This window comes from Anser brachyrhynchus (genome assembly GCF_964034855.1).
Source record: "Anser brachyrhynchus genome assembly, chromosome: Z".
NCBI classification, from domain to species: Eukaryota; Metazoa; Chordata; class Aves; order Anseriformes; family Anatidae; genus Anser; species Anser brachyrhynchus.
Genome location: NC_137697.1, coordinates 62,228,885 through 62,242,144, shown reverse-complemented (window position 1 = coordinate 62,242,144; position 13,260 = coordinate 62,228,885). Strand labels below are relative to the sequence as shown.

Sequence of the window (13,260 nt, the reverse complement as noted above, 5' to 3'; positions counted from 1 at the left end):
TTTAATTAAACTTATTAAATGCTCTCAGTCCAGCTTCTCTTTTTAGTGATTAGGTTTGACAATGTCCTACCCACTTCCTATTGTGAAGGTGAAAAAAGGAGTAGAATGAAGTCAACAACAGAATGAATATTAAGACCTAATAGCCTTCTGATGAATTTAGAAATTTTCAGATGTATTATTTCATGTGGAATTGTAGATTTTCCTCATGATGCAACATCTTTTCAGATGAAGGAGATGGCTCATCAAGTTGTAACCCTGCAGTGTTTAACTTCTACAACTACTTAAGAACACATCCTCTCCTGTTGAGACGTCATTTTGGCTCTTCTGATGCCTCTTCTACACACATTTGCCTGACAGTGGAAAATGGATTAGCTGACAAAATCAACCTAGGTGAAAGACGACTTTTCTTCACCACGGCATATGCTCATTTAAAAGCTGGTTGTCCTATGTTGGCCTTAGAAGTGTTATCAAAGATGCCCAAAGTTGTCAAGAGGTCAAAGCCATTCTGTAGATCCCCTAGCTTAATGGATACTAGTAAAGATTTCTCACCATCTTCTCCAGTTAAAGAGCTGGAAACAAAAGATCAGGCTTCCAGTGTTGATTGGTCACAGCCTGTATTGAATGGTCTAGGGTCATCTTCAGATTGTTCTTCAGAAAAACATTCAAGTTCAACTCTTTCATTTGACTGGAGTCAACCAAGTGTAGTATTCCAAGATGAAGATCTGAAACTACAGTCAGACAGTGATGAAGGTGATGAGAGTGAAGATTCCTCCCTGGTGATGAAGGAGCTAAAACCTCTGAAGAGAAGTGAAAAGTCATACGAAACAAGCTCTAGCTACACAGAATCTTTTAGTGCAATTGATGAAAAAGATATTCTGAGCCCATCAGAAGATATAATTTCAGCACAGCTGAAGTTTAGAGCATGCCTGAAAATTCTTACTGTAGAGCTTCGAACGCTGTCCACTGGTTATGAGGTGGATGGTGGGAAATTAAGGTACCAGCTTTATCAGTGGCTTGAAAGAGAAGTGGTAGCTCTGCAAAAGACCTGTGATTATAGTGTTGAAGTAGAAGAGATACAGTCAGGAATTAACGTGATGACAGAGGAAGTTGCATTACATGAAAATACTGAAGACTTAGCTGACCGGCAAAAAGCTATGCAACAGGAAGAAAACTTTCAGAAAAGACGTCAATGGCTTCTGAAATACCAGTCTCTCTTACGAATGTTCCTTAGTTACTGCATACTTCATGGTTCTCATGGTGGAGGTTTGGCATCTGTTAGAATGGAATTAATTCTGCTACTGCAGGAATCTCAGCAGGTATGTGGGGGAAATCAATTTGTGTTTTCTCTGCTTCAGAGTTGTAGATTTTTTCAATGTTTCATATTACTGTTGAAATTTTCTTATTATAGATTCATGGAATCATTAAGGTTGGAAAAGCCCTCCAAGATCATTTGGTCTAACCATCCCCCTACCACCAATATCACCCACTAAACCATGTCCCTAAGCACCACGTCCAACCTTTCCTTGAACACCCCCAGAGATGGTGACACCACCAGCTCCCTGGACAACCTGTTCCAATGCCTGACTACTCTTTCTGAGAAGAAATGTCTCCGAATTTCCAACCTAAAACTCCCCTGGTGCAGCTTGAGGCCATTCCCTCTAGTCTTATCACTAGTTACCTGTGAGAAGAGGCCAAACCCCAGCTCCCCACAACTTCCTTTCAGGTAGTTGCAGAGAGGCAATGAGGTCTTCCCTTTGGAGAAGAGCCTCCTCTTCTCCAGACTAAACAACCCCAGTTCCCTCAGCTGCTCCTCAATAGCACTTGTGCTCCAGGCTCTTCACCAGCTTCTGGACATCCTCCATGGCCTCAATGCCCTTCTTATAGTGAGGGGCCCAAAACTGAACACAGTACTCGAGGTGCGGCCTCACCAGAGCACAGTACAGGGGAACGATCACCTCCCTGGTCCTGCTGGCCACACTATTCCTGATACAAGCCAGGGTGCCTTTGGCCTTCTTGGCCACCTGGGCACACTGCTGGCTCATGTTCAGGTGAGCATCAATCAGCACCCCCAGACCATTTTCCTCTGCACAGCTTTCCAGCCACTCTGTCCCAAGCCTGTAGCGCTGCATGGGGTTGTTGTGGCCAAAGTGCAGGCCCCGGCACTTAGCCATGTTGAACCTTATTCCATTGGCCTCTGCCCATTGACCCATCCCGTCCAGCTCCCTCTGCAGGGCCTTCCTACCCTCCGGCAGATCGACACTTCCCCCCAGCTTGGTGCCCTCTGCAAACTTACTGAGGGTGCCCTCAATTACCTCATCCAGATCATCGAAGATATTAAAGAGGATGGGCCTGATTTATTGTATATACTTCTTTTATTATAAATATAATGCTTTGCTTTCTGTAGATTATGGATTTCTTTTTGTTATTTTAGAACTTCCTTCCCTTCTTAAAAGTTTTGTTCAGTTTAGGAGGTTCTACTATCATTTTGTGTGTTTTTTCTTGCTCGTTTTTAGGAGCAGTCCATACAGATACCATCCACACCTCTGCCAGAGCAAAGCTCCATACCTCTCCTATTTGCTTGCACAGCTAGTGTCAAAACAGTGGTGGCTAATCCTTTGTTACATCTTGGTAACTTAACTCATGATATTTTACATGCCATAATAAACCTTGATTCGCCACCTCACCCAGAGACTCAGAACAACAAGGTGCGTATTTTTTGCAGTAATTTGGATTTCTTGTTGTCATTGTCCAGTTTAAGTCATGAATGTTTTTCTGACAGCATGAAAACTTCCTGTTACATCTTCTACATAAGTAACAAAACCATTGAATGTAAATATGTTCTGCTGTAATACTGATCTTAGGCTAAAAATAATATCACTGAATTAGTGGACTGACCTCTTTCAGGACTGGACGTTTGTCCAAGAAGACATCCGTTATGGAAAAGATGTTGTACTACACCACCAACGTCACAATTAGCAACGTCACAATTAGCTTTCAGAGAATACAATCATAATTTCTGTTATATTAATGGTAAACTCCATATCTTCAGTCTTAGACCTAAGTAAAATTAAATTTTGAAGCGTAAAAATTGATTTTCTGCCAGGTGCAAAAAACTCAAACACTTTTGTGAAACATCATATATGTTCATACAGTAAAATATAACTTTTATTTTTAAGTTAAGTTTCCGTAAGATTTCTTCTGTATTTAGGCTGGGACTGGAAGCTAGACCTAATCCTTTAGGTTAAATCTTTCCTGCAGTTTTACATGTGTTAAGTTTTACTAGGGATTTATAGAGAACACTCATGAGATTGATTGCTCAGTTCCTCATCTGTTCTTAATTTTAGACGGAACAGACAAATAAGTGTTAATAATAAATTTTAACTGAACCATTAGGTCAACAGATTCTCTAGCTCTATATAAAAACGTGTTTTGTGATACATAAAATATCTATCAACTATGACAAAAATAACGATGGTAATTGTGATACTGAATACATTGTGTGTGTTGGAGACCTGTACAAGAATTTGTGAGAAGCTAAGATGCAGTCTTCATTATGAAGCACAGCATTTGTAATTGTGAGCCAACATATTAACATGCTGTCTTAAGTGTAACTCAGAACTGTTGTGTAGTAGTTTAAGATGGTGGTGTTTCTTAATAGTTTCTTAATAGTGCAGCTAGAGCTGAGCTTTGATTATGGGTTGTCGGGTTGTATGAGTTTCATTGAAAAGTGAATTGACTTAACTTGAAATTAATTCTGAAGATAAGGTGGCTTTGTTAATGAATTTTTGCCATGAGTACTTGTATCTTCCACATTAAGTGCCACTGTTACAAATCTGTATGCATTAAACGCTATGATACTAACCACTGTTCATCTTATGTGTAATACATTCTATAAATCTGTGTCTTCCAGATATATGTAATGCATACCTTAGCAGCATCACTCTCTGCTTGCATCTACCAGTGTCTTTGTGATGGCCACAGCTACAGGTAAAAGGTCTTTGAGAAGCACCTTCTAGAGAACAGTAAAGATACAGTTTCACTGTACCGTGTATACAATGCACAGAGTACCAGAAAGCAGTACTCACATCTGCCTGCATATAGCAAGGGTTATAACTTGAATAGTTTTAAATCTGTGTGGGTTGAGGTTTTTTTGTTTGTTTTAGTAAATATGACATCCCATTTATGTTTTACAGCTCATTCCAAGCAAATCAGTTCACTGGAACAGTGTATCAGACAGTGCTATTAACTCAGCGCTACTCTCTAAGAACAACAAGCTTAGAAGAAACAGTGACTCCCAATACATCGCCTTCTCAGTGGCCAGGTATCTAGAGTTGTTTTGTTTCTTAATGAAAACTTAATTGTGTGAATCCACTCTTAAGAGCATATAGCCATGCTCCAGACTTTCTAGTAGTATTTGTAACAAAATAATGGTAAAAATAAATTCTTACAATTACAGATTATCTTCAGTTTTAAAAATCTGTAAGCTAATAATTGTGTTTATTCCCTAAGTTGAGTTGTTTGATTTATCTTTTTCTTACTAAAAATTGTTAGCTGGTGCTATAGTAGAGAGCCACTAAACTGAAAGTCTGGTGAATTGTTGTCCTGTGCTGTAGTTGCTCCCCCTGCTGGCAGCAGGTCAATCTCACTACTTTTTACTCTTGAAAATAACTTGAAAGGCAATGTTAGCTTGTGCTCAGTCTCAGAATAATTGTAGCTTAGGTGCAGCTGTTGAGCTAACCTGAAACTATTGAAAATGAGAATTTTGTAATAAATGATATATATTATACAAATATCTGTAAAACCCGCATAGGACTTCAGGTAACTGTTAGCCCATGCTGAGATGAAACTGTACCAGTCCCATTAGAGAGAGTGTAAGCTACATAAAATACATCTGTTTGGGCTTCAGTTTACAGCAGTAACTTCAACATAAGCAAAACGAAGAAATATGTTTTCATATTATGGGATTTAATTTCACATTAAAGAATTCTTTTTGAGAACCTCATATAGTGTTTGTGTTTGATGCTATGTTATTTCAGCCTCTCAGCCTTTCTGTCACTGTATCTAGAGATTTTGGAGAGAAATCAGCTTGTGATATGTGCACTTCTTGTTTCACTAGTTGCAGGCTTAAATTTGTAGTGAATGAGACGAGATTGTAAGCAGTTGTGCTTATAGATAACGTCACCTTGAACTGATTTCTCTATTTTTGAATAATTTCACACACTTTCATTGTGTGCAATTGGAAGAGTAACACATGAGCTGTAGCTTTGGCTATAACTATTTGTGTTTTCACTTATGTGCGCAAAGTGAGACAGATGATGCCATATCTGAAACTCTACAACTGTTTGTAGGGGTATAAAAACACAGCAAAACACAAAATAATGGGTAATTTAAGTTGACAACCATGATTTTTGTATGGCTTTAGTACTGTTAAGTGGGAATACAGCATTTTCAACACAGTGGAGTTAGGTTTGTAACTGGTGAAATAAGCACCATAGGAAAGTCAGTGGGAAGATTAATATTTTTATTTTAAGTGTAAGAATTTAATAGTGTATATCGGATACATTGTGAGGCACTGGATTAAATATAGAAAATAAAGACAACGTTTTCCTGAAAGAAATAAGAAAAAAAGAGAAATTGAGACATAGGGAAAGGAAGATTCATGCATATTAAAGCTGGCAGTGTTATATTTAAACAAAATTTGAATTACTTTTTCTGATTTTTTTCTCTTTTTGTTGAAAAGTTGCTAAGTATATCATCAACTGTAAGTCCAAAACATGAAGCTGAAAAGCTATGACAAACTGTTAAAAATATAAGCATGTCACCCCTGTCTCCTGGAGTTTTTGATTTCCTCAAACTTAGAATTTTCAACACTAGAAGGTACTAAATGATGTAAGTTGTCATTCAAAATAATAATCAAGAAATATCAAAATAGTCAAGGGTGAGTTCTCCCCCCAGTGTGCACACATGCACACAGTTGTTGTTGTTTTTTTTTTTTTGACAGGAATAACAGCTCTAGTACGTCTCTTGAATTCTGCTGGTGAGGAAGCCCAGCCAGGGCTCACAGTTTTACTTTGTGAAATACTAACTGCGGTCTATCTGAGTCTGTTCATTCATGGCCTAGCAACACATTCTAGCAATGAATTGTATCGAATTATGGCTCATCCACTTAACAACAAAATGTGGTCTGCTATCTTTGGAGGAGGAGCTCATACGCCCAGTAGAGGACAGCTGCAATTAAAGACAAAAACTGGTTAGTATTTGTATTTGTTGTGTGTGTGTGTGTTTTTTTTGATGTTGTTAAAAATGATTTGACTGCTGAAAGCTTAAGAGTAATTTCTTTAAACAGTTTGTGTTCAATAATAATACAGTATGTTTTTAGATCTGCAATGAAGAACAAAGAACTAAAATTATTAACATGGATATTCTGTAGAAGGGAATAGGAAACAGAAATGAATGATATTGAAATAGTTTTAAAGTAGTACAACTGATGTAATATTAGGGGTTAAATTCATCTTATATAGAAAATTTTCTATACTGTTACGACCTAGTTTTTAATGTTCATTTTAAAGCTTTCCAGTTCTGTCCTAACAGGAATATATTCCTTTTTACAAATACAGTATGTTTTCTCTCTTTGGCAGGTAGGCACTTCTCAATGCCTAGCCCACATCAGGTAGTAGTGTTCTCCATGGAATGCGTGGGGTTTTCCAAATCCCTAACTGCCTTCAATACTCATAGTCCTACCAAATCTTCAGGCAAGATACTAGATTTAGTACTAGGCCTTTACATGCAGTTTGCTATGTGTGATTTTTTGCATATGTAGAAAGAGAGAAAAACTTCTGTTTGCAAGCCATGACATCAAAATTTAAAGCAATGTTTTGTAATGATAACAGCAGTTGAATTGGGCCTTTAAAAAAAAAAAAAACATTAAATTGACAGTGTTGTAGTAATCTTACTATACTTACTATAAATCAATTTTAGACACAGTTATTTTGACCATGGTTTGAAATGATCAGAAGTGTTTCATGTCTTTGTTAGAGAGCCGCTTGTTTTGCTTCATGAATATAAGCATTATTATGCATGTGGATTTCTAAGTGTTCATCTAAACATTAAAAAGAATAGAGCCTTGTTGCTGTTTAATTTTGATAGTCTGAGAACCCTTTAGGAAAGCAAACAACCTTCAAGTTTTAAATTCGGATAATAAATTATCCAGAATGAATTTTGTAAGACTTTTGGTACAGATTTCTACTTTAAGGTAGTTAGACTTCTGTAAAACCAAGAGCAATGATCATACATATCTACTATCATATCTACCTTTTTTATAAATATTAATCTACTTAAACCATGGTAACTTCTTACATTATATCTGAATATATATACGTATATATATTGTAACTTGTATATAAATTATGTATTGTTTTTATTGGTATCATACATTACATATAAATTACATATTGTTTTATTGGTATCATACATTACATATAAAAATGTCTTACGAACTCGCGTTTGAGGAAGATAGATGTTTACATACAGATTTTACTAGACATTTAGAAAAATATTTACAGAGTAGTGATATTTAATCAAAGTTCTCATTCTCATTGTAGATCAGATCAGTTTTCTCTTTGGCATTTAATAAATATTCCCACTGGACGTTTTGTCGAATATGTTCACCATATCAGGATTGCATAATTGGAAACCAAAACTGGCTTCTTTTATTGGCAGTTCTAAGTTTCTTAGGCATTGATAACTGTATACTGGGGTGTTTTAATGTTGCTACTACTGTTTTGAAATTGAGATAACTGTCTTTACATAGCAAGATACCCTGAATGCTTCTAAAGACCTGTCTACTTCATATTTTTCTTAGAAATGACTGCTGGCTGTCTGATTGCAAGATTAGTAAAACTGTTGCTGGAAGAGTCAAGAAGCTGAAATTGAAAATAAATATCAATTTGTAGGGGCAATCAGTCACTGGAAAAGGGGCCTAAAAGAGCTGTGGAATCTTGGGAGTTATTCAGTGCTTGAATAAACAAGGCCTTGACTAGCTTGACCTAAGCCAGTCTTGTTTTGACCATGGGGTTGAACCAGTGGCCTCCAGAGGTCTCTTCCAACCTATGTGATTCTCAGATTCCATAATCTTATTATTTGTTTTTAATGCATGTTTGTGTAGAGCAAGTAGAGAATGATCGAATAAGTAGAACCCCAGTAAGCAGAGGAATCAGGTTTAAAACAGATATATTTTTGTGCCCTTACTGTCAGTCTATTTTAATTCTGGCATTCAGCATTGAACAGTGAGAAGTGAATCTAGCACTTAATTTAGATTTGATATAGTGTCCTACTTTGTTGCTTATAACTAGATTATTTGTATAAATTTATTTTTATATTTTTGTGACATGTTTTCACTCTCAAATGGAGATCAAAAGCCAACAATTCTTAACGCTAAGAGTTCTAGTTAGGTAACGCTACGTGATCCTATAGTCATACATGTCCAGCATATGTCTCTCCCTGTCTCCATCAGTTCTATCACACTTCCGTCTGAATGTGGTTGTTAATCTACAGGTTTCAAACTTGTTTTAAAAGGTCATAGCAATATGTACATAGCTGGCCAATAAAGTTGTCATGTAATTTCCCTTGCTGTCCCTTACTTAAGTTAACTTTAGCATACAATCAGCTTTGGAAGAAAATACCTTGTAATTAAATGTGATCTCTGTTATTAGGATTTTTTAGTCACAAAGTAAAAGAACAGGAACAAAAAAAAAATAGGTCTTGGTAGTCTTGTAAAATCCTGACCTATGTTCAGAATTAGTTTAATGAAAAACTATCACTCCACTTCTTTTCACAGTAAAGGTAGAAAAAACAGCAGTTCAAATGCTTCCTTATGTTAAACTTCTCAGACACATTTCTTATATTTGCAGTTGCAAGAAAAGAATTTGACAAACTGAGTTAGCATTTGAGAATTACCATCCTTCTTATGTCTTAAAATAGTGGATATATTATGTTTTCAAAGAGGTAATTAGCATCTGAAAAATAACCGTATTATTTGTTGTATGAAATAGTGTCAAAATCATATTTCCTATGTAGTTTCTCTTCAAAACAGCTGTGTAGCATAGATCTATATAGAGATGGTACTTCCTCTATAATACAGAGGGTTCTTAACGAAAAGTTTGAATTTCGCTTTAACAGTTAGAAATCCATAGTTTCATTTCATATATTCAATTATTCCATGCTGCAAGAATACATTAAATGCATAACTTCTTCCAGACTGAATATTTTGCAAAGTATACTTTATAGAGTTAAAGTCATTTTGGGTTTCAGATGTAGAAAAGACATTGTCAGAAATTGGATAATATGTGACTGTTAGAACAAGTTAATTTTCTCTGCTGATGTTAACTTTCCAAGCAACTAAAAAAGCTTTAGCACAAATATTATTCCTCATTACTGCTATAGTTGGACTCCTGTAGGGAGAAATGATAAACTTTGTCACCTCTTACTCTGATGACTTGCCTAACATACCATAGGTTTTGAGAAGCAGATGAGATTAGAAGAACAGTACTGAGCACTTCATTACTTGTGTGGCCTTTCTATTCTCTATTAATGTCTTCGTCTTCTCGCTATTACTGTCTCATTCTTATTCTTATTTCAGCCAGCCGTTAAAACAGATTAGAAGTTGGCCTGAGGTTTGCCTTGTGACGGAGCTATCTAGGCTCAGTAGAAAAAGCCTTACATGATCATAACAGGAAAGGCCTACAAAGTGTGTGTATGCCACAAAGCACTTCATTGTGCTTATCTAACTTTTTTGGAGGTTTGTGATCACCATTTACTAAAGTGCCCGTAACATAATGTATTCAGAAATGTCTGAGAGGTTAATGTATAATTTCAGTTTTTCAGTGAATTGCTACTCCTTAAATGATGCATAAATGCAAAAAAAAAAGTCTTGTGCACATACACTAATCATATAGTACACTCCAACTTGATTACTATAATCCTATGAAACTTAATGGGTATCACTACTGTCAAGTGCTAATTTGTTAAATTAATCAACTTGGTTACTGGAGCCGAGTAGACCAAGGCTGTTGTCCATGCATAAGCAGAATATGATGGTGAAAACATCAGAGTTTGTAACCATGCAAAGTGCAGATTCTCCTTAAGTTTGGAGACAAAAATGTCCATCACTGTAGACTTCCACTAGGCTGCTGTTGACATGGGCGTTTATAGCTTCCCAAAGGATTACAGGAATCTGTGAAGGGCTTTACATTTAGGAAAATAATTCAATGTGAGGTTCAGAATCCACATTTCTTTGTCATGTATTTGCCAGTCCACCTTGTTTCGGGCTTCAGCAGCGCTGATGATTGCAATCAAGGTTGATGCTTTTTAAAGAACATAATTTTATATCTCTTTAAGACCTGCATTTTTCATAGCACATCGGAGTGTTGGTGCTTGATGCATGCATACAATCTTCAATAAGGCACAGTATGTCTGACTTGCATTTTATTTTTTGGGGAAAATTGAAAGAGATCTGCCTCTTTGCACTTCCTAGTGAGGTGGAAAGAAGGTCATGTGGGCAACAGATCTTTTGAATATTGTTGCATCTCTTAGATCTCTGCAGGAATAGAAGTATTTTACTTGTTGGAAAGATTCATTTTTTTTCTTGGAAGATAACATTAACACTACAATTGTCTTATAATGGGACTGAAAATAAATATTTCGAATAAAAAATAGATGTAAAATTTGCAAATGAATATAAATGGTGATCTGAAATCCCAAATGACGAAGATTTTTAATAAATTTGTTAGTTTGCATAAAATTTTTTTGAATGCAGAAAAAATAGATTGGCATCAGTACTATGTATTTCTAACCACTCAGATGATTGTACTTTCATTGCCTTTAATATTGAATTATATTTTAACGGGCAGCCTGTGGTAGTCTTAAAAATAAAAAGAATAATCCAACAGAGTGGAAAGAATACTGTTTTAAAGTAAAGCATTTGCTTTTTGAAGTCTGCTTACAAAAGCAATCTGCAAGCATATACTTGCTTATTTCTGTATCATGCAACACTTGCTCCTTATCTTTATGCCTAGTGAGTTTCTATTTTTTTAAGCAATTGCTAATATTTCATACAGAGTAATGCATGTGCATGCTCTTTGTTAGCTGATGAGCTTTAAATAATGAAAATGCATTGTACTGCAGCTGTAATGTTTTTGGCTTTTAATACAGGTAAGTGGTTTTCTAATAATAGCTCTTACAGGAAAAAGAAAATGACGTTACAATGAAGTAGTACAAAATATTTAAAATATCTCAATTTCAAGTTTATGCTGAAAGATGAGATACTGTCTTCATCTTTTATTAAATTCTATATAAATTATTTTATAGTTCCACTGTTCATAGTCCACTTTGTTTCTGAAAATCCTTGGAAAAACATATTTTTTTCCTAGCTAAAAAGTTGACAAAATTCCATCAGCCACTGTAAATACAGAGCATTAATTTGACCACTTAAGAAAAAATAATTCTAAAACATTGTTTAGATATGAGATATTAAAATACGAAAGCTTTTTCTTACATAAAATTGTCTTAAATCTTGCTTTCCTCAGAGTTTACAGTTGGCTTAGTTTATGTGATGAGCATGTGAGTTTCATATGAAGAATATAACTGTTCTTAAATGAGCACTGTTTTTCTTTTGTCCAAAGCGTTAGATCTTCTGTTTTCAAGTCATTGGAGTATCCGTAAGGGTTCTGAAGGAAATGACCTTTCAAGCATGTATCAAGACTCTAATGTCCTCTGTGGATAAAACATGAAAACAAAAAAGGGTGTAGGAAATACTTACATGTAGTAGCTCCCTCCAGACATACAGAGGGATGCTGGCTCTTCATGAGCCATCTCCAGCTTTATTACAGGAGAAAGTAATTTCAGAAGCTTCTGCGGAAGTTAGTTTTGTGATCCCTAGGTAGCAGAAAGAAATAACGGAATTAAAACATAAATCACCTTTTTACTTTTGTGATGTTCATATTAGTAGGTCATATAAACATATCTGGCCCAACATGTTGAGAATTGAAGTCAGTGATAATGGATGTCTAATCACCCAGTCAGCTCTTTTAGTCTGTGGATCTACATGTCTTGGAACCTTGTCTTACTACTGCTGTTACATCAGCCAAAAATTTAAGCCATAAGGTATACCATATTATTTAGTAGAGGTGTTCAGATATGATCTTTTATGACTGGTGTTACTACCTAGTGTTATTGTTGCTGTATGGAGAAAAAAAAATAGCATTTGAATGAAAGGTTTTTCTCTCCATTTTTTTTCTCCCAAGTGATGAGCCAAGGGATGGGGTGAAGTGAGTGAGTGCTTAAGTATGTTTCATGGTTCTTTTGGGTGATACAGTTTTCAAATCTTACTTAGAAAAAGGGGATTTTGAAATGCTTAAGAAAAAAGTAAATGCTTAATACCCATAAAATACCTGTTGCAAAATTTGTTAATTTCAAAAAGAAGTTCAAAAAATTGACTCCTTTTTCATCTTAATCTTTAAACTTTCTTAGGTAAAATAAAGTTTAATTGCATTGATTTTTTCACCTTAGAAACTAATATACATGTATAATGTATACAACTAATATATATGTATCTACTTTAAAGTTATAAGCAAATTTTACAATCAAGTAGGAAGCGGATTCAAATCCACTTGGTCTGTAACTGAAGATGAATTAAGGCCGCCTTGTTACATCACATCTCCATAATTTCCTCTCTCCCTCCTCCCTGTCACTACAGAAGTGTTCTTTAGAGCCAGACTACTAATTTATTGCCTATGGATAGTGACAATCTATATCATTCCTTTTCTTTATCATTCTTCTGTTTTATTGAAATACAATTCACCTACCAAGAACCAGAATGATTTCAGGTTATTAGATGGTTTTGTGAGCTTCTTTTTAAGTAAGCCATTACTTCTGTATTTTTGAAGTTCATACTTCTTGATTAACAAGAAGAGATCTGAAACAAAGCCTGTTCATTTATCTGTCGTATAACTGCATTAAGACTTTTCTGATAGTCTGAATAAGCTGTTTCCTTGAGTACTCTAATCCTTGAGAATGTCATTCAGAGAAATCTCTTAGATGCTCCTTATTCTGAAAAAAGTAAATGCTGGGGGAAGTGAGTGGACCCCCCAGCTCCTAGGAATTTTGTTACTGGAGTATTATTATAAATTACTAGTTTTTGCAATTATTCCCTGTTTGATAAGGTATATATTGAATTGTATTAGTTAAAATTGGACCTCTCATGTT

General features: G+C 35.5%; 1 protein-coding gene across 4 annotated transcripts in view; it reads left to right on the top strand.

Moving 5' to 3' along the window:
* The window catches only part of DMXL1 (Dmx like 1), a 90,165-nt gene that overhangs the window by 54,336 nt on the left and 22,569 nt on the right, over nucleotides 1-13,260 (top strand). For 3 of the 4 annotated variants that reach the window (XM_080573573.1, XM_080573576.1, XM_080573575.1), the window contains 6 exons: nucleotides 226-1,316; nucleotides 2,514-2,705; nucleotides 3,911-3,987; nucleotides 4,194-4,321; nucleotides 6,002-6,250; nucleotides 6,639-6,752. In XM_080573573.1, coding sequence (XP_080429699.1) covers nucleotides 226-1,316; nucleotides 2,514-2,705; nucleotides 3,911-3,987; nucleotides 4,194-4,321; nucleotides 6,002-6,250; nucleotides 6,639-6,752 — 1,851 coding nt within the window. The remainder of the gene's footprint in view (nucleotides 1-225; nucleotides 1,317-2,513; nucleotides 2,706-3,910; nucleotides 3,988-4,193; nucleotides 4,322-6,001; nucleotides 6,251-6,638; nucleotides 6,753-13,260) is intronic. The other variant, XM_080573574.1, reaches the window with a different exon arrangement.